The 27,926-nt window shown below is 37.8% G+C and overlaps 1 protein-coding gene across 2 annotated transcripts in view; it reads right to left on the bottom strand.

Moving 5' to 3' along the window:
- The window catches only part of SNX29 (sorting nexin 29), a 465,348-nt gene that overhangs the window by 345,197 nt on the left and 92,225 nt on the right, over positions 1 to 27,926 (bottom strand). For both annotated transcript variants that reach the window (XM_075179779.1, XM_075179780.1), the window contains exon 14: positions 23,503 to 23,582. In XM_075179779.1, the coding sequence (XP_075035880.1) occupies positions 23,503 to 23,582 (80 nt within the window). The remainder of the gene's footprint in view (positions 1 to 23,502; positions 23,583 to 27,926) is intronic.

Genomic DNA, 27,926 nt, shown 5'->3' with positions numbered 1-27,926 from the left:
TTTTTGGGTTATTTTTTCATTCTCAAAATCAAGGGTAATGTTCAGCCCTTCTGAAGGGTGGATGTATGTATGATATACTGTGTTATGTACTCTGTTCACTTATTGCTCAGCTTTCCATATTTCATGTACCTATACATTTTTCAAACAGGCCTCAACATAACAGAATCCAGACAAGAAACCAGTAGCAGGTTGTAAAATCTACAACAACAGGTAGGAGAGTACAACACAATCCATCAGCAGCCTCATTATTTACCCCTACTAAGTTTGTTGCCTAACCTCTCCTGCTCTCTCTCTTTTGCCCCCCTACTCATTGCTATCCTCTATTTCTCACTTTCATCAATGTCCTGTCCATTCACCTGCTGTGTTTCTACCTTTCATCTTACTTACCTCCTCCTTCATGCCCCAATCTTACCCTCTCTGCACAGACTTTCAGGACCGTGAAAATCAGCTGGAGGTCCAATCATTAATCTTAATGTAAATGAAAATTGGATTTTCTTCCAGCTGACGGCTGCCCTATGTGCTTGCCTGGGTGCCATGGCTCCATGCTGCACCTCTGCATCCAGCACGCCAGAGAGGGTGAGATTGATGGGGGAGGAGGGCTGTCTGTTTTCTTGTACAGTTTCTGGTGGTAGCCCTGGCCCTCTGTAGTCATGCAGCAACAAATAAAAGCAATTCCTGTTACACAATATATCCCTACTAAAATTGCTTCCCTCCTAAATCATTCAACCCTTCGAGGTCAAAACAATATTTCTAAATCTATTTTATTTTGCCCATAAACCGTAAAAATACATTAAATGGTTAAAAAAATAAAATACATTCAACAATTATCCGTTTCAAACAGAGTGCATGCATTTTAAACACCACAAATATTGCCAGTTTCCTTGTTGTATTTTTTTTTATCCTTACTCCCACCACTTGTATAAATCTGACCCTCCTACTCCTTTCTATTCTTATCCGGGCTTCATTTGTGTAGTTTAACTGCTGCCGAAAATAGCCAACCCAGGAATACTCTCTTTATACATAATTACACTCATCACACACACAACTGTCAGCAGATAATGAAAAATTATTAAAATAATTTCTGCTATTATATGCAGTGTAGAGTATCATTTTCATGAATAAATCTTATGCAAATTTGTAGAAAAAAAAAATACAAAAATTAAAATGTAAATATTATGAACCAATTAAATACATTTAGAAACATTTTACTTTTAAGTGATTCTGTAGTTAGTATATCAATTTTACAGTACAGCTTATAGCAACGTTGGCTAACCTGTGACTTGTAGTTTCACAACACCTGGAGTGTCACAGGTTAGCCAACACTGGCTTATAGCATGGTAAAACCACATTGCTGTGTCATTGTACAAAACGATATGAGTGTTTGCCCACTCTGGTTGCTTAAACATCAGTGACGCCACATCTCAAACGGCATTGGGTGGTTAAACACTTGCACTTGTGGTGACAATGTGGGCACAATGGAGGACAGAAGTAAACAGACAGGATAAAAGAAAAACACTGGAAATGTAAATATTATTTACCCCAAGTGCAAATGCTAGTAGGTATGGGGACATTAGAACCAATCGGTTCCATTTCTATTCCCATTTATATGCTTTTACAAAAAACACACCATTGGACGAGGACCTTAAGAGATAACAAATCTTAATAAAAAAACAAAAATGTGTTCACAATACAAGGCACAACAATCCCTATTTTAAGTGGGGTATTTCATAACATCTGAGAGTGTGTGTTCTAAACAGTAAGTATATTTTTAATAAGATACATCAACAAATGTAAATTATGTACAAAATTAAAACTACACTTTTTTCATCAAATCTAGGTAGTAATTTATACTATGCAGAGCTCCCAAACAACTCCAGTGTATTTTACCAAACATTTGCGCTTTTCAATGCTACAAGCAACAATGAAAATGACACAAAGCGAATACTAGTCAGAAAGTGTGTGCGTATAGGTCCAATGATAACATTATTTTTAATCTCATAGTTTAAGCACACATGTTGAACTCAAACTGAAAACTGTGCATCTGGCCTATTGCAGACAGAAATACCTTTTAAAGGCAAAGAAGAAGGGAAAGAAGAGCAGAGCTGGGGGCTTCAGTAACTTGGACTGGTATCACTGGAACCTCCCCTAAATTTTGCTAATGCATCTGGCAATGTCGCATTCCGCCCCTGACAGTCACAATTAGATCAATTTCACATTGGTGTAGTGCTCAAAACAGGAAGAGCCAGAAGGACAGGACTGTAACGAAGGCCCTGTGGTGCAAGCCCTATTGGGTGCAACGGCCGCCGACTTTTGCCCATATTTCAGACCCTAGGTGTATATGAATGCGGTGCTGCCACAGGGCAGCACCCCAGTTCAGCACCTGCTGGGCAACATATAAAAGAGGAACAGGCTCCCAGCTCCCTCCAGTGTCAAGACGTTACAACGATGTCAGTGGAGAGGAGCCAGGAAGGCAGATAAAAGAAAGAAACAGAGAAGCTGGGAAGAGGAGAAAAGAATAAAATGTAATCACATTATCTCAGAGAGAATGGGGAGACAGGTGGCTGGAGAAAACAAGAGGAGGGAGCAGTGGCCGGAGAAGAGAGGGGGGGGGGGAGAGTTGGTTGTAGAAAAGAGGAGGGGAGAGGTGGCTGTAGAAAGCAGGGGAGAGAATTGGCTGTAGAAAGCAGGAGGGAGCAAGCAGTGGCTGTAGAAAACAGAAGGGGAGAGGAGGGTGTAGAAAAGAGGAAGGGAGAGTTGGTTGTAGAAAATAGGGGAGTTGAGGAGGCTGTAGAGAAGAGTTTAGGAGGCTGTAGAAAAGAGGAGGGGAGAGGTGGCTGTAGAAAAGAGGAGGCTGTAGAAAAGAGGGGGGTGGCTGTAGATAAAAGAGGAGGGGAGAGGTGGCTGTAGAAAAGAGGGGGATGGCTGTAGAAAAGAGGGGGTGTGGCTGTAGATAAAAGAGGGGAGGGAGAGGTGGCTGGAGAGAAATGGTGAGGCAAAGGTGGCTGGAGAGAGCAGGGGGGCTGTAGATAACAAGGAGGAAATTCAGGGGCCTGGGGGTTGGAAAATAGGTGGATTATCTTTGTGGTATATAAATATTATAAAACATAAGTAGTTATTAAATAGAAATCTAAAAAAATGTTTTAAAAAAATCAGCAATATATTCAAAAGGTAAAGATATCTTTATTAACAATATTAGCCTCTATTAAACAGGAGGAAATTTATAAGCTATTAATTTGATTTTGGGAGTTGTGGGAAAATAGGCCTTTTTATTAAATGAGAATGTCATTAGTTTACTAATGCGGCTGTTGACGGTGGGGGAATATGTTTGTTTATTAAATGGGAATGGTATTAATTTATTATTAGGGGTGCTAGGGGAGAAATAGGACTTTGTATTAAATTAGTATGCTATTAATTTACTTTGGAGTCTGCTGGTGGTGGGGTAATAAACTGTATTTAAAAAATAAATAAAAAGTGGTAGGCCGCGCTATTCTCAGCTGCTGCTATTCCTCCCAATGGGACCACACAAATGTTCCCAAATAAAAGTATCTATATCTCAACACAGAACTGATTGAAGCAACAAGCAATATTCAAAACAAAAATTCTGGAATAATATACAGTATTCAAACATAAAATAATACTTGTATTTAATTTACGGGTGGATCCATACATCACAATTTTGTGATCCTTTTGTGATTTTCTAATAGAAAGTGGCGTTCCACTTTCCACTAGAAACTATTAATTTTCAGGTTTATTCCTCTAGTGTGATTCATGATATTACAGGATAGTATTAAATGGTGTTGGAACATTATAGAGTTGGATATTGTGAACAGTAGTGCACCAGATATTTTTTTGGATTGCGATTTGTATATTTCTTTTGGGTTGTGATTTGTATATTAGGTATTGTTTATCTCTTTACCCTTTTAGTATATAATCTTATTTTAATTTATTTTAATTCAACTCATATGCGAGTTTTAACATGTATTTTTTATGATATAATTGTGTGACCTATGAACCTGCATTAGACTTACAGACTTCCTTTATAAAAGGGAGTCAGTTTGTATCAGCCTTATCCTTGAAAAAGACCTGTCTCAAGAGGTTGAAACACGTTGGAGGGAAAGGGCTGTAAAATCTGTAACCAACAGGACCCCATATATACCATCTAATGTACCAGAGGAGTGGAGACTGCGCAGATATCCTGGGAATCTATAACAACCTGCTCATATCTATCTCCATCTGGTAGGGATCCTCATACTATCATGTTCTGTTTTTTTTATTTTAAACAATCTTTTATGTATTTTTTTCATATTTGTTTGCCATGTATGCATTTATGTGCAATAAAAGTATATTTTAGTCATAAACGGTGTCACACTAGATCCGTTTCATTTTTTCCATATCTACACTGAGGGATTATACCTGGAAGTAATTCTCAGCATGATCATAGAGGGAAGATAAAAGATCCAAAGAAATCTGATACCATGCTTTTATCAATCTTCCTCTTGTAAGTGTTTTCACTTAAGGATTTGGGTGGTGATGGACCAGGCAACACATCACATTGAAACTATTTGAGCACTGAAGACGATTATATATTGATTGTCTAGTAAGTAGAAGCACAAAGGTGAGATATTGCGGTGGAACAAATTACATGGACTGAATCACATTTAGGAAAATTTTCTCAAAAAATTGTTTCCAGTTTATATTTAATAATCTGGTTTAAACAATGTCACACTATGTTATACTTCTATTTTTTCACATGCTATACATCACTTCGAAATAACACGGAAGGAAGGATCACAAAATTGTGATGTATGGATCCACCCGTCAATTGAATATAAGTATTATTTTATGTTTGAATACTGTATATTATTTCACAATTTTTGTTTTGAATATTGCTTTTTGCTTCAATCAGTCTGTGTTAGATGCCAATTTACCTTTATATAACACTTGCCAGTTTGTATAGAGGATATGAACACACGCAGTGGCGCGGATTACTCTCAAATTGAGATATAGGGGTAATATACTGGTTTATTAAATGGAATTGCTATTAATCTAATTTTGGGGGCTGGTCCAATCTACCTCTCTCCAGAAAATATATAACATCCACTTGGATAGAGTGATAAATAAAAGTTATTCAGTGAACACAACACTTCCCATATTTGTGATGAAAGGTCTGTCAATGAGGTATAAAACATTTTGGGCTTAAGTATATTAGTGTTAAACTATACTTAATAAAACATGAGGATAGCATCCAAAATATAATAATAATAATAAATATAAAAATATTATAATAATAATAATAATAATAATAATAAATATAAAAATATAATAATAATAATAATAATAATAATAATAATAATAATAATATAGGATTATAAAAGAAATCCATTCCAATTTTAAATTACAGAGTGAACTTTGTCCACCAACCAGCAGAATGATGCTGATCTGGTATCCAGGCCCCCTGGCATTTTCCCAAATAGTTACCCTGCTGATGTAAATAATGCACAATTCTCATGCAGGATCACCTCACTGCTATTGCGTTGAGAGGGTTAAGTGAATGTGCCAGCAGCTATCCAATTAGCAACATATACCTAAAAGATGTCGGAGTGCTGGAATTTAAAATTCTCTTGCCTCATTAGACAGAAGAATTGACTAACACAGAGGCACGTGTGGATTTAGTAGCCAATGAATGGGGTTTAATCAAATAATTTATAATTAGGGTGGCGTTTTTTAAATAGTTACTATAGATGTTGGTAGTACACATTACGTATGCAAAGACAGAATCATGGGGACTCACTAAATGGTATGGTGACCCATGGTTTTCCCAAACCTCTCCTACAAGAATTACTATTATCCAACAAATAAAAAGGCACAAACAATGAATTGTGAATCTATCAATGTGCCACTGTTTCGTTATCCGTTTTTAATCTTTAACCTTGTACTGTATTCAACATGTCTCAAGGACAGAAATGGGATTTGAATGGTGTTTCGCACTTAAAGAGCAAGTGGTAGGAATTAGCAACTGAAGCATATACCAAGGAAATGCTTTACGCATTGGCAGGGTACTAAGCAAGATAATGAACTAAGAATCCAATCCACGTGTCCAGCTGAAAAGTGCAGAGTCCTTATCTGTCAGTTATGAGCCAGTGATTTATTTGGGTGCTCAAGAACAGTCTTCAGACAAAGCATTTAATAACCAGATGAAATGAAGCTGGGCTTTAAGTCCTTAAGATAAAGGCATATACAGTAATTTCAGAAAGAGGCATCTATAGGTCCGGAAAATTAAGTTTTAACTCCTAGTGGAGCCATTTGCTGCAGACTAAGCAAGGGATCATATGTTCAAAATTATTTAGGGATAGGTTACATTTAAAAGGAATTACAAAGCACATTTTTAAAATCTGTGTTTTTTTAAAACTTTGTCAAATAATACCAGCGCTGCGTGTATATATCATGAAAAAATTGGTCCTTATATTATAAATATTATTAAATATTAAAATGTATGTATAATTTTATACCACTAAGCAAAGACATGCATACTATTTACACTACAGGAAGAGAACACTAGTTTGAAAACACACACAATGCATATATATTCATCCCTAACATAATAGAACTCAACAAATAAAATGTAGCATAATATATAAATACAGTACTGTTAAATTATCTTAACAAAACATCAGTTGACATTTATGTGTCTGCTAACTAAACAGCTGTATACCTGCTTTCGCAGAACCCACAAAAATACAATGGTTAGCAAGTATAAAACCTGCAATGTATTGTGATGAGTGACACCAGCAAATAAAAATGTGTGAGTAAAAAATAAAAAAAAAGGAAATAAAAGCAATAATCATACCTTACACTTAGTCCAAAGTGGTAGGAGAATGATGAAAATGTGTTCCCTCTTAAATCACAGTCTTTTCAAATAGAAGAACCTTGTGAAGTACTCACCCCTACTAGTGCTGAGACTGTAGGTTATTTACCCTGTATTAGAACATTATCTGTTTGCTGAAATGATAATTTTATGTCTCTTCTTTTTGTGGCAGAACTTTCCTAAGCACAATGATGTTGTAACAAACCGATGCCTGTGCTCCAGCCGCTTCAGGCCCCACTATCCCTGTTTGATGTCCTTTAGGAACAAAGATTACCACATTTTATATACTCGTGAACATTAATCCTAAGTGATTTTATGTTTATATTCCGGTAATTGAACTGTACAAATGTGTACCCTGTTACACTGCCCTCTTTCCAGGTAGTAGTAGTATAGACCCTGGTCAGGGGATCCATGCTCACCCTCATTCACTTACATCTTCCATACCATCACTTCTAAATTTCCACTTCGTCCACTGGACATACCAATGCAGTTTATTTTTAATAGTTTTGCCTGTTTCCATCCATTAATCTTAATGGTTTTATGCCTAATCCTGTATTTCGATTTACTATAATTTTCTTCATAAATGTAACCTGAATTTTTTAAACCTTGGATGCCTGAGAGATCACACAAAGGGTGAGTTAAAAGCAGCAATGCTATGAAAAAATTAGGTGCGGATTTTTTTGTTGTTTCTTTTTTATTTACCATAAATTGTGACAAGCTATAAGAGGAATGTTGTTTATTACCATTTCCCCTTGGTTTGTTTCTTCAGGCTGCTATTAATGATTCATAATTCTGCACAGTGTCATGGACTACGATGGCAACCATAGGCACATGTCCCATGATGTAATGAGCATGATGTAATGAGTGCCACTCTGTGCTGTCTGCTCTGTGTCATGTAAAATCCTCCCCCCTTTCAACCTTGACATGACATGCTGAGAGCTGCAATCCTGTGGCTATGTAACTGGCAGCCATAATTTGCAACCTCCAGGCAGGGCCGGATTAACCCGAGGTCTAACTGGGCTACAGCCCTGGGGGCCCCGGGCATCCAGGGGGCCCTTGACAGTGCACAGCAGCATTATTGATCGGTGCGGGGGCGTCTTACCTGCGGCTAGGGGAGGGGGAGCGGGGGCAGCTCACATGGGGAGCCTCATGGGGGAATGGAGGCCCCCATAGCCCAGGGGCCTCCATTCCCTTAATCCGGCCCTGCCTCCGGGGAGGTTTTGATTTAAAAAAAAAAAAAAAAAAGTCAACACTTTGTAGTAAGACACCTAAGAAAAATAACTACCAATGTGCATGCTTCAAAAGTGCTTAACTTGCTATTTAAAAAAAAAAAAAAACCTGTGTGGGATTAGTGTTTTAGCTTTCAACTAATGCTGTTCATTAATTTAAAAAAAAACTTCCACTGCAGACAACAGTAGGAGTTCAGTGTTCGTGTGTTGAAAATAAATAGAACGACTTTGTAACATGTAAATCTTCATTTTAATCAATACTTTGATTCATTTATTTATGCACTAAAATGTGATCTCCAGCTGAACAGAAATCATACATTATGTACTTACCACAAATCATAATAGTAGATCATTAAAACATCAACACTGACAAACACATTAAATGCCTTTCCCGCATTGTAAGGCAAAATATGTTATTATCTGCTTTGATTACGCCATCTATGATCCTATTAACTATTTCTGATTACAGTGATAATTGCAATTTGATTTTTACAAGCTTTCAAGGACACTTTATTAATTCAATATTACATTTTCACATGCAATTAAATATGCCATAAACCCATATTCACAAATGATTATATGAGGATGCAAAAGTTACACTACAGGAATGAGCACTACTGTAATTATAGAATAGTTTGTGAGAAAATACCAATTAGAAAAGGCTATAATGATCTCTGTATGAATAACACACTATAATATTTGGATTAAAGCAGCAAAGCTATACTGTCCATGTCTTTGCAGTGTTGGACAAAGACATTACCAGTTGAATAATTACAAATTCCTAATCCCCTTAAAATGCCATCCATGCATGTTTTTACTACATGCTTAATGCAGTGTCAGCAAATTATGCCAAGCACCACATATTATACCCACCAGTTCTCCTACACAATATCAAGGGGGGAGAGGGGTAGGAGATGGAGTGGGAAGTACTTTTTACGATGAGCGCTACCTTAGTACTCTTTGGTAAAATAAAAAGAAGGTGAAGAGGGTGATGCTGTCACTATTCCCAGGGGGAAGAGTATCCTGACAGTACTCAAAAAAATGAAGATTTACAAGGTTTTATGGGATTTGCACCCATCCCATAAAACCTTGATAATAAATGTAACTTAAAACAACAACAAAAAGAAATAGAAAACCAATAAAGTGAAATAATGGTGAACATAGACACGGAAAATAAAGAAACAATAGAATATAGAACAAATCTGAAAGAAAAAAATATAGAAAACAATAAAAAAAAAAACTTTTTTAAAAGAAAATAAAAGTCGATAAATATGGTAATCAAACTGTTTGCAGTGTAGGTTAGGTCCCAATCGCATTTCACCACAAACCGGTGGCTTCTTCAGTAGGTTCTGTTTCCAGAACTGAGTTTATACTACCCTCTTGATAAACTCCTATCTCCATAGGGACTCCAATATCTCTGTTTAGACAGACAGCACACATATTCACCTCTCTACTGCTTGCACTACTCTGTATTAGCCAACATCTGTATTTTAAGTTATTTGCTCATGAATCTCTAAAGGCAAAAGTAAAACAAAGATAAGACCACAAGTCTTTCAAAATCTTAATCTTCCATAATCTTCAAAAGAACCACCTGAGACAGGCAATGGAACCAATATTCTCCTGACTTCACAACCATATTTTCTCCTATTTACCTTGGACTCCTCACTATCCATCATACATATTCTGTCTCTCCAAATCTACTTGCACAACATTTCATCAAGCTCCCTTATCATTTTCAGCCTTGATTATTGTAACCTCCTTTTATTTGGCCACCCAATAGCTAGACTATATTCTCTTGATCAAATCATGAATGATACCACAAGCCTATATATTGTTAGGTTACGAGCAGAAATTGCAAAGTGTGTGACTTAAAATAGCAGTCTTTATTTTAGAACACAAGTGATCAGCAACATATGCAGATTATCAGGTCCAGAATCATTGGCAGATTTATCAGGTTCAGAATAATATGCAGATGGCTGAGCTATCTACAGGCAGAAATGCAGGATACAGAAACTCCCGATATCAGTGCAGGATATTAATCCAAATCAGCAGATGTGGTACAGCGGAATGCCAAACTGTACTTATCAGCAATGTATAACAAAGTCCAGAGTATCCAAATTATTCATAGACAGACCCAAAGTCCAAACAAAGGATGCTACCGCACTAGATTTTTATAAACAAATTTGATTTCTTTGTAGCTCAGTAATATATTGTCTTTTGATGGTAAATATTCCATCAATTTATTTATAAAAGGTAATATATCATTATAGGGGAGGTGCTACCACTTTTAGCTAGTATAGATTTACAAATGAGAAAAGAAAAACGTGTTATATTGTAGTGCACAAACAATGAATAATCTGAATTTTACTGCATGTAGCTTTCAATAATTTTGAAAACACAACTTTATTTATAAATTTGTTAAAATGTAAACAATTATTATCCAAATAAAAATAGTATTTCAGCAAATTGTTAAAATTGTGTGAGGTGTGGTGAATTCAAAACCATATGTTAGGAATAATCTCAATATTATATTTATCTAAATGGCACATTATAATGTGTCCTCAAAATAAGAATCAATTGTTATTGAAGTGGTGTTTAGGTGGAGAACAATTGTGTGGATAGTTAGATCCTGTAATAATCACCCATTAAGGAGCTGTTAATTATGCACTTATATTGTGGTACTGTAAGATAATCGTGGATTGCCTGATAGTATTTTATAATAGTTATAATAGACTGGCTATTGCTCACAGATAGTGAAAAACAGAGATTGATCACAGTGGCCTAGTGGTTAGCACTTCTGCCTCACAGCACTGGGGTCATGAGTTCGATTCCTGACCATGGCCTTATCTGTGTGGAGTTTGTATGTTCTCCCTGTGTTTGCGTGGGTTTCCTCCGGGTGCTCCGGTTTCCTCCCACACTCCAAAAAATAACATACTGGTAGGTTAATTAGCTGCTGTCAAAAATTACCCTAGTCTATCCCTCTCTGTCTGTCTGTGTGAGTGTGTTAATTAGGGAATTAAGACTGTAAGCTCCAATGGGGCAGGGACTGATGTGAATGAGTTCTCTGTACAGCGCTACGGAATTAGTGGCGCTATATAAATAAATGATGATGATGATGATGATGATGATTAATGAGCTACTAATTGTGCTCTCATACTGTGGGATTGTAAGGTAGGTGTGAGTTGCCTGATAGTGCTACAAAGAATAGCTTCAAGTTATTCACAGAAAGTGAATCACAGAGTTGCTTGTTGTTATAATAGACTATCAGTCACAGACTTATGCTACATTCTAATACTGTACTATAGTTTTACATATCCCTCCGTAAAAGTATGTAAGAATTGAGTTTGAGACATGTGTAAAGAGGAAAATGTGTAATAGCTGCTAGATAAAGAGATATTTGTGGTGAACCTGCAAGTATTGTATTGTATTACTGGAGATGTATTTATTAATACTAGTTGCATAGTTTAATAGGTTAAGAACTGGGCCTGTTGCTATAGTTATAAGGGTTGCATTGCTATACGGACTATATTGTGACATGATTTTGTGCTAATAAGAAGTATACTGTACTTTTATTATAGCCAAGTAGCTTAAGTGGTATAAAACAGGCAATTAGAAAACCGGCCATAAGAGAGCCACATGCTGTTAGCATGTGCTTTTAACAAAGCATGGTATGAGGTATAAGGCATTTGAATAAGTGACTCTCTACTGGGGAGTCTTATTAAGCAGCGATGTTGCATTTGTAAGATTTGACAATAAGATAAGTTTTATCGTGAGTACTAGAGTTTATGTACTGGAATAGTGATATTATAATTATATATATATATATATATATATATATATATATATATATATATATACATATTTCTTATTAATAATTATAGTGTAAAGAGTTGTTCATTTGTTATAAAATATATATTTTTTTGTATGAGTTCTGAGTTGATCTTCTGTTGCACATATGCATATCCTGCTCTCCGTTCTGACAAGTAACGTTTAGGTAGAGTGTACTTCCACCCAGATTCAAATCCAAATGAGTGATATTCCTGGATTTAAATACGGGTGGATAATACGCTTAAGTTCCGTGCTCATTTTTTAACTGCAAGTTGCGAATCAGGTCCTGTATGTTTATGAAGTAGGGCTACTTGTAGCATGCAATACCAAAAATGACTGAAATGAAAGATAGCTGTATAAGCTGCTGGGAAAACTTCCTAAAAACCGCACGGTCAGCATTTTCACCTCTTGCTTTCCCTCTTAAATCAATGCATATGGAAGGTGAAAGTTCTCCCCAAGCTGCTGCTCTGGTGGAAAATAAATCTAGCAACGTCCTGCTGATTCTAAAGGTTTGTGTGAATGGTTTCTTATCGCCAGATGATGTCACCACAGCCAAGGTCAAAAAATGTGTTATATTGCAAAACTACACTTATCGCGGAATCAATTCAACACTCAGGAAAAAAAAAGAAACAGACTATTTGGCGCCTCATATGGGTGTTGTCACCGCTGGAAAATTTAGAAGTGCCATTCATTATGTTATGGTCTACTGGGAATAGAAACGGTTTCAGAAAGAGAATATCAGCTTGTCACAATAAAGTCCTATATTTAAGGGTTAACAGAAACCTTGACATGAAAGAATGGCAATGAAGTGGCAGAACAGAGTAAAACAGTTTGATTGATCCTGTATTTATACCTATCAGCAGATTTGAAAGTTGAGGAATAGAACAAGTTTGTGATGATGTGCTGCTGAGCAAGCATTATAATGGGAGGTACCAAACATGCTTTTTATAAGACTGCCAACACAAATGTTTGGTTCTATCCCCTGCAGTTTTTCCTTGGTGGAGGGATGCAAAGGTCTGAATCTTAATGGGGACGTCCACCTTCATAGATTATTATTGCCCAGTCACATTTGATATGACTCAGACCTGTGCACTGGATAGAAAGTACTATATCTACACAAAGATGTTTAGTCATATCAAAGGGCAACAAACATTAACAAATCTGGCAAACAACAGAACTGAATGGTGAATTGATCCATTGCATAATCATGAAGATTGCTCCAGACCAAGCAATGGTTGCCTAAACCGAGTTTAAACAACAGCTCTGTTTCTATTAGACTTTGACGCTGTTCATATTTGGAGCTTTGGATGCTTTCTACTGAAATAAACAAACAACAAAAAAAGTACAGAAAAATGTACATATACCCTAATAAAATGTGCATATCGCCATCAGTGCACTGGTTCTCCTCCGGATGCATGTACCTGCATTCACCACTTGGTGAAGGTAGCTTGGATGGATGCATTAAAATAGATCATTGATCTGAATGGTAAATGCAGTAAAAGCAGTGTCAGTGGGGACTAACGCTTCTGCAAACATGGACTGCACTCATATGTAGCTGGGGCAGAATCGAATAACTGATACCAACATGCAGGTATCATTATACATAAGTTCCTGCTTATTGCTACAGCGCACAACAAGGAGGCTTAGACTGATAATTTGGCATTTGCCAGAAGGGGTGATATGCCTTCAAATATTAGTGGACTGATCAGGTTCGAAAAATAATTTTCAGCTCTAGCATGATGATCTGAACTTGTTCCCTACCATAATGTACTGCCATGGTGCTAATGTAGATACACAGTCACAAGTTGTCCACTGATTGCTGCTGACCTCTGTGAAAGCATAAGTGGATGAAACAGAATTGTGAACACAGAAATGAACATGGGCTAGCAGTGATTTTTGTAGCCAAGCCAGCCATACGCTGTAGCATTTATTTGCCAGCTGCATCTATTTTATGTATTTACTCCAAGTGTAAAACAGCAGACACTTTTATTATTGTGAAATGCTCTATACACCAAACCACTATTGTTTATAGCTTTGTCTCGCTCACTGTGTTAATTCAGTCACCAGAATTTATTATGCTATTATCTTTTTCTATTGCTGTAGGTTAGCAGTACATTTCCTCAATATAACCTTAATATTTTACATGGAAAATAACCAGCATTTGCTAAAAAAAAACCACTTTATGAGAAAAAAACCCAGAAAACCTAAAAGAAAGTGAAATCCATATATTTGTATAATTTTACGCAATAATATACACAGAAGTCTAAGCCCGAAGTCATGAACACTTTAAGAGTTGCCGTACTAGATGCCAGAATACCAAGACAGATATTTGTTCTTTACTCACAATGGCACAAAACAGTATTATTAAAGGCATCAAACAAAAATATGTATTCACCAAGAAACAGAATCCCTCAACCCAAGCATATGATTATGAATCATACACATTAAATATTAAAATGGTTATCAAAATGTTTGATATTTGGAACAGCTGTTCTAGTCAAACAACAGAACATGCTGAAGAATATATATTTGACATTTTAATGAGTAATGAGATGTTAAAATAAAGGCATTTATATTTTTTCTTTAATGTGTTGCCATGTCCACTGCTCAGGGACAGAAGTAAAATGCAATGTTATCTTCTGACACTGTACATAGTGAAACATAGCAACAAAAGTTTATCAGAAACACAATGACTGATCCCAAAATAGCTGCCACTGTCCTGTTAATAATAGTCACTAAGCACATTACACACTAATCATCTCACACTACCAGGATGAACAGGCAGCAACACTGTAATTACTGTATTTTCTGTCCCCTTATGTAATTACACATCATAATCCTCTGTTCACTATAATACATTTTTCAGTACCCTGGATAGCTCCACTGGGTGTGATGCCATGTTAGCTTATTTTGCATGATCTCACTTAGAACCATCCCAAGACTCTCAGTGTCAATGTTATACCAGAGGGCGCCCTCCCCTCCTTCATCTACAACTTGGCTCTATTACATTCTAAGACCGAACATTGGAATTTAGAGCCCAGAGAAAGACAGGTTTTTGAAACCACTGAGGATGGGATTATCTAAGTTTCCTTAAAACCAGCAATTTAAAAAAGAACAGTGAGAAGCTGAATGCAAGGTCAAACTATTTAACTACAACAATTTGTGTGCTCTTATGAGGTTAATTTGATTGTGATTTGATGGTAAAAAGTTTAAATATGATTAATCAGAAATGGTAGACTGAATAGTATTGATTGTTCTATCTTAAAGGAAGAGCCTATGTAAAGATCTTTTCATCACATTCAGTGACATCTTTCAACTATCAATATGTGCTGTGTGGCACATGAGCAATTTTTAAGTGATATAATTGAAAACAACTTTTAGATATTTCCCGACGGTTAAGGATTTTTTCTTTATCGCCCACTGCTTGAAAGCAATAGCATCACTATGCGTGTGGACAGCTTGAATTCTCGTAAATAAGCAATTGTTTACTGTGCATTATAAATATATCAAGTTCATCATATTTCCATTGTTCTGTAGGTGTATTGATCGCTTAAGAAAGGGTTGTTTGTAACAAATATTTTTCATTCAAATTAATAGAATCGTTGCATGTGTTTAGGTATTCATACAGTGCAGTACAAGAGTGTACACAGGGCCACCCCCTGTGTCCACTCCTGGTGTAGCTGCGTGCGCATCCTTGACAAAAGCTGGTGCTGTGCATGCAGCCTTAAATAGATGTGACCGCATGGACCAATTCAAACCTATTGGTCAGGCAGTCACTTTTCCTGCCTATATCCATCCATCCAACCCCACCATAAGACCCACGGTTGGGTCTTTAACGGAGGACTGGGTACTTTGTACCCAAACTTCCCCTCTCAGCATCCCAGAAGTGATTTCAAGTACACACAGTTTTGTCCGCATTTTAGTGATTTTCTCTAGAAAAACTACAACTAGCTGTATCAATAGTCAATAAATCATGGCCTACATTAATTGCCTTATTTAAATAGAACTGATGTATAAAGGACAATGTGGGGGGCGGACGGATATATTGAGTACCTTCTAAATCTCATATTTGGCTTACCTGTGTAATGGTTAATTGTCATTTCATATGATACTGCTAGGTTCCATTGCTTAACAATAATTCATTATGCACTTACACCATGTATGTGATGGTTCTAATTATGCCATTTAAACATCACATTTTATTATCTTCACCCAAGTTTGACAAAGGGATTGCTTAATTGTACCCCCAACACATCGGCCTTCACTTTAAATATATGGTTTAGAGCTGCTTTTACCATTTCTATGAGTTTACGGTACTTGCGTTTTGTCCTCATGTATTCCAGTCTAGGTAGAGCTTCTAAGTGGAGATCCAGTTACTAAATTCCAGGCACGCGTGTCTGACTATTCCTATTTGATGGACTATAATAGGCTATTCCTATTTCATGATGGAATGAGCAATTACCTGCACAATTTTTACATACATTTTAAATATTTTTTCTTCAATAAAATCTAGAAATTGGTTAATATGCAATAAGATGAACAATTTAAGTGGACAGATGAACTGTATTCTTAATCTGGATTTCCATGATAGCACCCCTTTAATTAACCCCTTCACTCTATGTTTTATAGAAAGCTATAAAACATAAGAAGATTTTAACTTTCCAAGTTAGACTTGATAACACTATTATTAATGCAGAGCTTCTCAGACGGTTACAGGGCGGCACGGGAAAAGCCTAAGATATCTTCTGCCTGCTAATTCCCCATTCTTGTGCCTGCTACTGCAAGACGATAAGAATTTAAATTTTAATAAGGGTTAAACTTTAATTATGGTTTATTAGCTCAGTCAATTTCCTTTGCCAAGGCAACTTTAACTCATCAGTGTTCAATGACGATATTACAGCCTGCCAAATATAGAAAACTTCAGCTATAAATAGGTAAAAAAGGTTCATTAATAATGACCATAAAAATGATCAGAATCATTAACAGCGTCTCAGACGGAGCTAGTGTATCAGTATATCCCTCTATGTCCTAATAAGCATTACTTTAACATGATGTCTTTGCCTCCACAGTAACCATTCAGTCAGCAGCCAATAGTGCTGTTTATACAACATTACATAAGCGTATTATCTGTAGGTAATATACAGGTAGATGTTGTATGTCACCCCCCACCCCCCAATTTTTCATAGACAGGGACAAATCTTGAAGATTGCAACAATCCTTTGGTCTCGACAAAGTTTCTTTTTTTATTAATAACCAAAAATATAACATATTGGGGCATATTCAATTGACGGCGGGATCGCCGAAAATCCAGCGCTCGAAAAATATTACCGTTAATACGGTAATCCTGCGCGTAAAAACCGTTAATACGGTAATTTACTCGCTGGATTTCAGCTCGCAGCGAAATTTAGCGAGATATTACTGTATTAACGGTAATATTTTTAGAGCGCGGTATTTTCGGTGATCCCGCAGTCAATTGAATATGCCCCATTGGGTCTTGTTTACAATTAAGAGCAAGTCAAGCAAAAGTGTGCAAATTTGCCCCTGGACAAACCATACTGGGGTATTGCATGTACCTAACAAATACCGGACAACTAGTTGAATAGGAAATAAACCCCTCCCAGTTTTAATCTGCACATATACAATCAATCATCATCATCATCATCACCATTTATTTATATAGCGCCACTGATTCCGCAGCGCTGTACAGAGAACTCATTCACATCAGTCCCTGCCCCATAGGAGCTTACAGTCTAAATTCCCTAACATACACACAGACAGAGAGACTAAGGTCAATTTAATAGCAGCCAGTTAACCTACCAGTATGTTATTGGAGTGTGGGAGGAAACCGGAGCACTCGGGAGGAAACCCACGCAAACACGGGGAGAACATACAAACTCCACACAGATAAGGCCATGGTCAGGAATCGAACTCATGACCCCAGCACTATGAGGCAGAAGTGCTAATCACTAAGCCACCGTGCTGCCCAATTTGACCGTTACGCAGTAGAACTTGGTTTGCTAAGGTGCACCTTCTAGTTTTAAGTACTCCTAACTGTAAATCAGGACCATTATATGTAACATATAAAAAGTCAATTTTTCATCAACTCCATGTGGAATGGAACAGTCGCCACTCTGAGTTAAGATAAAATCAATAGTGGTATGTCACAACAACATATTCGTTATCCATGTGGTAGTGCTCACAACACATAGGATACAAAACATTAGCATGAAAAGTAACCTGGTACTTAAATAAAAACTGGTTATTACTAAAGAGGACAAATGTTGCAGACTACAGTTGCCTGCATTGCTAATACACAACATCCCAAACCCTCTGGGCACTGTTTAGGAAAATGATTTTGTTGGTGCAAATCTTACTGGCACCGTCAGTATATTATTTTGTAGCAAACTTGCCCATGAATTTTGTATTGCAAGGAAAAAACAAAAACATTATGGGATTTAAAGTAATATAGGATATGATGCTTTAAAAAATAAAAAAAAATATACTAAGGTTTTGGACAGCTGCCTGAGTTTCTATTTTCTATGACATATACATAACACAAAACGTGCCAAGACATAGCACTGAATAGCACTCTGATTGTGCAATGCAAAGCTCACCACCTGCTATCCTAATTTAACTGAACATCTGACTGCAATGTACACAAGAACTCCAACTAAAAATAAGTCTTCGTGTAGATCTATTAATGAGCTTGGATAAACTAGGGGAAGGAAGAAAGAAAATCATTAAAGCAGTAATGACCCTAAGAGTCCTTTGATGCAAAATGCATAACCCAGTATCAGTGTTCCCTCCTGTGTCCTACATAGGTACATACATCCTTTTAACACATGTTGGCTCACTCAACAAAGATAAAAGCATTTATTCATGTTTCAATAATGAAATATTTTAAGTTCCCCATTGGTGCTACTCTAAGGACGGGTTGGAACAATTCCTGAAGTAAACAAAGATAAGAGTCTGCTGCTGGTGCCTTACTTTCAGGAGTCCCTTCCATGATATCAATGGGTGCACGTTTTACCTGCCGGCTCTTAGATTTAATCGACTGGCTCCTGGATGCCTCAGTTTTCTTTTGTTCTCTACTCACCACCCAACGTAACCATCTACGTTAATAATATTAACATTAACTGCTACAGGAATATACACAGCCTCTATCTGTATTTGTGTTTCCTATAATCTGAAATAATCCCCAGCTAATGATATTTGACAGTAGCTAGTTTTCAAGTTCCAGTACACAGTGGTGTCATATAAACTTGGTAAATTTTGGGTTACAAAACATAGTGATGGTTATGTTAAGTGCTTTTACTGAATCAGACTGTTTGGTGAATTGACCAAGTGTTACACTTACATTACATGACAGTGTTGCTTAATATCCCACCAACAGTTTTAATTGCCATCACACTAACTTACGTATCAAGCACCCCCCCCCCCCTCCTCCTATTTGGGCACGGTCATCCTTACCTGATGTCTCCTGTCACTGTTTGTTATTTGTTCATATGATGATCCCCTCAATGTACAGTGATGAGTAATATCCTGGTGCTTTATAAATAGGAGATGATAATAACAGTAATAATATTAATAACAATAATAATAATAATAATAATAATAAAGTGAAGTCATATAACCTCTGATAATTCTGAGTGCTGGCACTTGGCATTGTCATATAAACTAATCTAATTCTGTGTTCTAGCACACAGTAATTTCAGAGAAACTCAACTAATTCTGAGTTCCGGTACACAGTGATGTGACTGAAATTCCGCTATTCCTGAGTTCCATTACACAGTGATGTAACTGAAACTCTGCTAATTCTGAGTTCTGGTACACAGTGATGTGACTGAAACTCCACCAATCCTGAGTTCCGGTACAAAGTGATGTGACTGAAACTCCACCAATCCTGAGTTCTTGTACACAGTGATGTGACTGAAACTCCACCAATCCTGAGTTCTGGTACACAATGATGTCATTTAAACTTGGCTAATTTGGACTTCTGGTACATGGTGACGACATATAAATTGTAGTAAATTATGAGTTATGGCTTTACGGAGGGGAAATATTCTAATAACCGCAGCTCTTTGCCCTGGCTGAATGGCTGGTTTAGAGTCCAGGATCTCATCGGTGGAGCATACTATGCTTGACGAATGCATAGTCAAGTCCCTTTTGGGGCCCAAAAATTTTACAATGGATATTGAGAATGACACTCCTGCAACTTGGGGTATCTCAGATTCACTTGGTACTATTGTCTGTTAAACAGAACACAAAATAATGTTAAATGTGTTTGTACATAATAAAACAAAGAAAACTAACAATTACAGTATTTTGAAAATGTGCATAAGAAATGGCTTAATATACATCTACTCAGGTTAGGGCAGTAATTGGCAACCGAATATACTTCAATGGCCTTATCTGTGGCCCTCCAACCTCCAAGTGAGCCGCACATTAACCCTTAATTTCAAAACTACTTCGACACCCTACATCACTCATCCTAAAATATTTCCACATGCTCCAAAATTCCCCCACGTGCCACTCAGATGTGCCACATACAACAAAATATCACCTCTGCACAGCTCCCCACGTCCCTACACTTAGACCGAGGAAGGAGGGAAAGTATGTAATCCAGCATGCAGTGCGCTAGCTCCAACCCCCTCCTCTGATTGGCTGTGCTGCACGACCTCCCTGCAGTGTACAGAGTGGGTCACATGATAAGGAAGCCAGTTGCTCCCATTCACTTTTATTCTCTGAATGCAAAAAATAAGATTAAAGGGTATTTAGTGATACCTTAAGTGTATGATGGTAAACATTTATCATCACACTGGGTACATGATAAATTAAAAAAAAAAATGTTGAGAATACATTTATAACATTAATCATTATCTTCTCCAATATTTCCATTATTTTCCAAAGGCAACCACAGTATGATCATTGACATTCAAAACAAAGGACTAATTCAAGAGATTCCTCCTCTGAAAAGGTGAGGGTTTCATTTCAGCAGGCTGTAATATGACTTGTGTTTTACATATCACATTTAAACTGAGAATATGATAGGCTGAAAAGGTCATTTTAAGCGGCTGATGCCGTACAATAAAATAAGGTTGCTCATAGTAATGTTCTTGTTTTGTTTTTTTATAAATATACAAATGACACAAAATGAAAAGTTCAGACAGCCTAGGTAATCTGTTTAAATTACCTTTAAAAGGTGGATGAAGTACACTGTCTTTTTTTGCTTGTTTAACAAATAATGTTTCCAAGCTCTCAATTTAATGGCTGGATTATAGCACAACGAGGAACACAGTGAAAATGAAAAATTAAAGCCAAATTGCTGACATTAGTTGTACAAGGTCTTATTTATAACAGTTTCCAATTACTAAGAGAAAAAAGCAGCTCCTGAACTTGTAGCCATTAATAATTAAGACCACTATCTCGCTATTACCATTTTTCAAGATAAGAATAAGACACTGCACCACAATGTAATTAATTGAACAGCAGCTAGGGAACACAATTTATTTACAATGTAAGCTCCTTTAACCATGTGTTACCATTTCTGACCTTAGCCTTCCCATACAAAGGCTCACATCATTAAGTGCTGGAAATTGCTATTGGAGCCAATAGCTTTTTAATGCCTGGGTGGACCTTGCGATCTCTAGTTTCTGCAATTGTTAACGAGTTTACAATTCATGCTCTTTTAAATAATATATCATAATAAAATCAGGTTTAACCATCCCCTTCCCTCAAGAAAACAAACAATACAAACACTGCACAGTTTATTTTAAGCAAACATTATGACTTTCCTGGACACTTCGTGGTGGAGGTTGCTTACACAGGGAGAATAACCCTGACTTATGAATCAGTCATTAATAGTACTCTAAACTGCAATAACATAACACCCTGGGCAGAAACAAGCCATCAGAAAAATGTGTGGGGCTGTCCATAATGACAAGCTCTTCATAAAAGGTTCCACCAATTTATACACAACGTCCGCTCAGTGGGCAGAAATGTACATAAAGTAGATAACAGTATTAAATCCATCAGTGGTGACCAATCTGTTCATCCGCAAAGCTCGCTTTATACTTTAACAGACATGATAAATGGTAAGAGAGGAACTTGACATTTTGGTGACTATATATTCACAGCAGCATTCTAAACACCCAACATGGTAAAATTCAGGTCCAGGAATAAAATCAGTAAAAAGAAAAGAGATATAGGGCACACCTTAATTCTATACTTTACGCAGTGTTAATATCCTATAAAACATGGAATATCAAGTAACGTAATAAAGCATTCAGGCTATAAACCCTACTTGCCTGCTCTCCATTGCATCTACTGGAATTACACCAATATGTTCATGGCAATTAAAACCATACTTACCAACTTTTGGCAAGTGTTTCCCGGGAGATGGGCGTGACTGGAGGGCGGGAGTAGGTGGGGCACTGCAAACGTGTCATTTTGTCCCCCTGCGACGGAAATGCTGTTTTGTCGCGGGGAGCGGGGCCAAAATGACGCGATTCACTGCGAATCGCATCATTTTGGGACTGTAATCTCCGGATGCGGCAGACTTGCCAGCTCTCCCGGGAGTCCGTGAGACCGTCCCGAATTTCGGGAGGGAGAGTTGGCAAGTATGATTAAAACATATATAGGCAAGAATGCTGAAAATTGTCTTCCACAAGCGAGTGAAATTTGAAGGGAAGAAAACAAAACCAAATAGATACTCTATCCAACACACTGTATCCTTTTTAAAAGAGAACTTTCATTGAATTAAAAAAGGAAAACCTTTTTCTTTTTTCTTAATTCTTTGATCATTTAATATAACAAATGAAAAACAATATAAAAGCAGACTTTGCTGCACAAAATTATCCTCAGTATACTCAAATTTCTCTCTAAGCAGATTTTATACCAGACATGCTCACTTACTAAATGTGACTTTAGAATCAGATTTGTTAGAATTCGGGACAGATATACAGTGAGTTTTAAGCAAAGGCATGTACAGCTAAGCATGAGGACGCTGTAATAACTAAGGCTGGGTACACACTACTGGGTTTTCAGCTGATTATCGGGCCACGATCTCGCATTAGTGTGTACGCTCCAACGATGAACGATTATCGTTCCAAAGCACATCGTATTGTTTCATTTGATTTTTAAACTGAACTAAAAATCTCGTTCAACAATGGAACGATGTCCTTCCAACTCTGCAGAATGTATGCACTAACAACCGGCAGTGTCCATAGATCTCTATGGAGTGTGCAGAGTCACAATCTTTTCAGCCGATGGTTATGACAGATGAAGAGCACAGATCTGAAGGTAAATCGTGTTTAGTGTGTACACATGAATCAGCATGCTGATCGGGAATTGGTTTCTTTCATTCGTTGGTAAAATTGTTAAAGATATCGGGAGAAAATGTCTGTAGTGTATACACAGCCTTAGTCACCAGTACAGTAAAGTGACAAAGGATCGCTTATACTTTCAAAACAAAGAAGCTGTGGTACAGAAATTATTTTTTTCTTAAGTACTAAGAAAAGTTTGTAGCATCATTTCCAAACATATATTTATAAATGTGCATTAAAGTAAAATTTGACTTACTGTCATTGTGCCCCTCCCTCTTCAGCATCTGCACTGCACCAACGTACTTCTTCAGCTGAACCTTCAGTACTTCGTTTTCCCTGTCCAAACAAAATAGAAAGATGGATCACTCAGACGTACAGCAGGATTCATTGCTTTCCAAACAATGTTTTCATCATACAGTGCCATTACACGTAAGCTCAAACATTTATGACATAGGTATAAAGGAAGGTTCCACTTTCAAAGTGTACCCATCTATACACACAGGAAGGTAGACATTTTATAAGCTGGAAAAAAAAATTAAGCCTAATAGTTATGAAGTGCCCCAGTAATGATTCTGTCACTAGTGAATGGATTGGCTGCATTTTCATGAACACAGAATAGCTACCCTCACAAATGGTAGATGACCCATACATTTTAAGTTAAAATTAGGGTTTGCAATTCAGAACCGCAGTCCATATATTAAAAGAGCTGGAAATGCTATCTATGTTACTGTATATAGAGGTAGAATAAAAATACAAATCCTCTGTCTTATGAAGTATCAAACATGATCCCAGAAAAGTTGAATTGGCAGAGTTAAAAGAGAACTCCAATCAAATCTGAAGTTTTGGTTGAAGTTCCAGTGTTCTACTCAATGTCTACCACCATCTGCCACCTAGCTCTGTCTGAAGCAGGCTGTTGTCATACAGGCAGCAACTCTCTATAAAAGAGAGAGAGGAGAACATTGCTGGCTGTGGAAGATGTTGAGGGAAGAACCGGATATGGTGGAACGTCAGGCCCTAGGCAAGTAATATTCTGCACTAATGTTGCACTTATGTAATTCCATCCAAACCTGAATTTCAACATTAGCCTTTAATTTCATACGCCATACATCACAAAATGAATAATACCACTAAAATGTTTATTAATATTATTAAGAATTACAAACAGACTTTTGAAAAAGGCAACAAGGCCGATTCTTTTTTGGCTAGGAGACTGAGAGCCAAACGTGGGTCCCAAATAATCAATTCTATTAGAAACAAAAAAGGGGACTTATCTTATGATCCTAGGACCATAAATGAAACATTCCACAAATATTATGAAAATCTGTATAACCTTCAAAAAGACCAAACCTCATTTAAAGCCCCTCCTCAAGCCATCAATACCTACTTAGATAATTGTTCTCTTCCTTCCCTATCCTCCCGCCAGGCTTCTACTCTTAACGAGGTTATCTCCAGTGAAGAAGTAATCCTTGCACTAAAGTCACAGAAGAACTCTAAAGCCCCCGGCCCTGATGGCTTTATGATGCTTTATTATAAAACATTCTCCAAAGAACTAGTCCCTCATTTGACACATTTGTTTAATTCCATTATGTCGGGGGGTAAATTCCATATGGAATCCACGCGCTCCACTATAGTGGTGATTCCTAAACCTAACAAGGACCCGACCTGTTGCCCCAGCTACCGCCCCATTTCACTAATCAACTCTGACGTTAAACTTTTTGCCAAAATTCTGGCAAATCGTTTAAATGCCTATTTACCAACACTGGTCTTCCCAGACCAAGTAGGTTTTATCCCTACCAGGCAGGCTTTAGACAATACTAGGCGTACTATAGACATCATCGCCCACATAAACCAGAATAAGATCCCGTCAGTGGTTGTGGCATTAGACGCCGAAAAGGCCTTTGACAGACTCTCGTGGCCTTTCATGTTTAGCACGTTAAGTCATTTCGGTTTAAATGGGGCCTTTCTTTCAGCCATCCAGGCCCTATATCACCGCCCCAGCTCATCGGTATTGACCAATGGGCTCCTATCCCAGGCTTTTTCACTAGGTAATGGCACTAGACAGGGGTGTCCCTTGTCCCCCCTCTTATACGCTTTATGCATAGAACCTTTAGCTGCCGCCATTAGAAGAAACCCGGACATATCAGGGATCCAAATTGGCCCTCGTCATTTCAAAATCTCCCTATTCGCTGATGACGTACTATTAACACTCGCAAACCCCCTCATTTCACTCCCAAATCTTCTTAAAGAACTTAAAGAATATGGATCCTTATCAAACTATAAAATAAATAATTCTAAATCGGAAGCCCTTTCACTCCAAGTCCCTATTGTCACCAAAAATATTCTCGAATCTTCGTTCGATTTTCAATGGCGCCCAAAGGCGCTACGATATTTAGGGGTTCAGATCACGAAAGAATACAAACAGCTATTCCACGCCAACTACACCCCCCTATTTGACTCAATAAAAAGAGACCTGGCCAGATGGGACTCGCTTTTTGTCTCCTGGTTTGGTAGGATTAGTGTGATAAAGATGAACGTTCTGCCTAGAGTCTTGTATCTTTTCCAGACCTTACCCATTCCAATCCCAGGTACCTTTCTAACAAATCTGCACTCTTCATGCGGTACATTTATCTGGCAAGGGAAAAAATCGAGACTCAAAAGGTCCTGCCTAGCCAAGCCCACCCAATCAGGGGGATATGGACTTCCGCTCTTTGAGCGCTACTATCATGCAGTTAACCTCAGTCACATCATTTCCTGGCAGTCTGCTCCGGGGATCAAGAGATGGGTCGATCTAGAGAACGCACATACAACAGATCACAATCTGAATTCGCTCCCCTGGCTCCTTAGAGCTCAAAGGCCGGCCTTAGTGTACTCGCACCCCTCCATACAGTTCACACTCAATCTATGGGACAAGCTCCATAGAAAGTGGGAGCTCACCTCATTTCCTTCTCCTCTTACCCCACTGTGGCATCACCCGGATTTTCCAGCAGGAAATATGCGGTCGTTCTCGCGCCCCTGGCAAAAGGCTGGTATCACTCAGTTTACTCACATTATGGGAGATTTTGCTCCCCGCACTTTCCCGGATCTAAGAGAAAAAAAGGGCCTTCCTTCGTCCTTACATTTTGCTTACACTCAAATCCGAAGCTTTATTCAATCACTCTGTAGATCTTCCAAGCTACGTACCCTTACTCCTTTTGAGAGGAGCTGTGTGCATAGGCCAGGAGATTCAGGATTAATATCCCTGATATATCATAATTTCCTGGAACCAAAATCTGACACTGCGGAATCGTTTGAGATGGCATGGCTTCGGGATACTGGTAGAGCTCTGGATCAGAAGGGATGGTCCCGGCTACGGGTGAGAATCTCCAAAATCTCCATTAATACTTCAATACGAGAAAACACATTTAAAGTATACACAAGATGGTATCTAGTACCTTCAAAGCTCCACATAATATATCCGGGTACTTCTGACTCATGCTGGAGAGGGTGTGGGGAGGTGGGCTCATTCTACCACATCTGGTGGACATGCCCTAGAGTTTCAAATTTGTGGTCCCAGGTGGCTGACCTAATGACAAGAATTTTAGAGGTTGAGATTTCACCTGACCCAATGGTTATGCTGTTATGCTCCCGGGTCGAAGGCTTAACCAAACAGGCAGATAGACTTGTTCAACACATTTGTGCAGCTACTCGCCTACAGATAGCGAAGGAATGGAAGTCCCTTCATCCACCCAGCCTCCAAAGTGTAATCTCTCGTGTGTGGTACATGGCTTCCATGGAATACATCACCAGCCTTCTCCACGACAAAATTATAAATTTCAAAAAGGTATGGAATTTCTGGTATTCTTTTCATCAAGCAAACATGCCCGCTACTTAAAAGGTTGTTTCTTCAGAAGCTCTTACTAGGTCCTTACCCCCCCACCCCCCCACCACCACCCCTCCCCCCCCTTCCCCTCTTTTTCCCCCTTACTTCTCTCTCTAAAAAATAAAAAAATAAAGCAGCATCGATTCATAGTTCCAAGGCAGCTGATCTTCCATAATCTTTGACTGGGTCAGCCTATTTCCTCTCTATGGGTTAATTTACTGCTTCCCTTTATGTTTAGGAATTTGTTTAATAATATGTCATTTGCCTGACTTTCTTCCTGTTTCTCAATTGTCATGTCCTGGCCCTTATGTTCAAATGCTTTTCTTCCCTGTTATTATCTGCTATATGGAACCTCTGTTTTTTTTTTGCATAAATAAAGAGTTTAAAAAAAAAAAAAGAATTACAAACAGACACAAAAACACAGATGTATTCTAGTAGCAACTAAAAGGCAGATATGAGTCTGACCGTACATAATTCCAAATACTATAAGCTAAATGAAAAATCCAACAAGCTTGGAACACACTGGATATATAAACTGCATTGATCCACAGGAGCAGCCGTAGCTCCAGAGAAGAAATACTTTCTGCCCACAATGCAGTGAGGCATTAACTGGCCTTAATCTCTATAGTGACATGACTGCCTGTAATCACAGCAATGCTCAGATCACCAAGCATCTCTCTCTGGGGCATTACACTTAGAGTGACTCTATCACCCCCTAAGCAAAAGATCCAGGACTTCGCTGCACAATCTAAGGAACTGATAACAATGTCTAGGCAATTACAGAACAAAGCAGCTTCAGGTCAATAGGAGACATATGGGCA

Source organism: Mixophyes fleayi, chromosome 7 (assembly GCF_038048845.1).
Source record: "Mixophyes fleayi isolate aMixFle1 chromosome 7, aMixFle1.hap1, whole genome shotgun sequence".
Taxonomy (NCBI): Eukaryota; Metazoa; Chordata; class Amphibia; order Anura; family Limnodynastidae; genus Mixophyes; species Mixophyes fleayi.
This window is presented reverse-complemented; position numbering and strand designations above follow the sequence as displayed.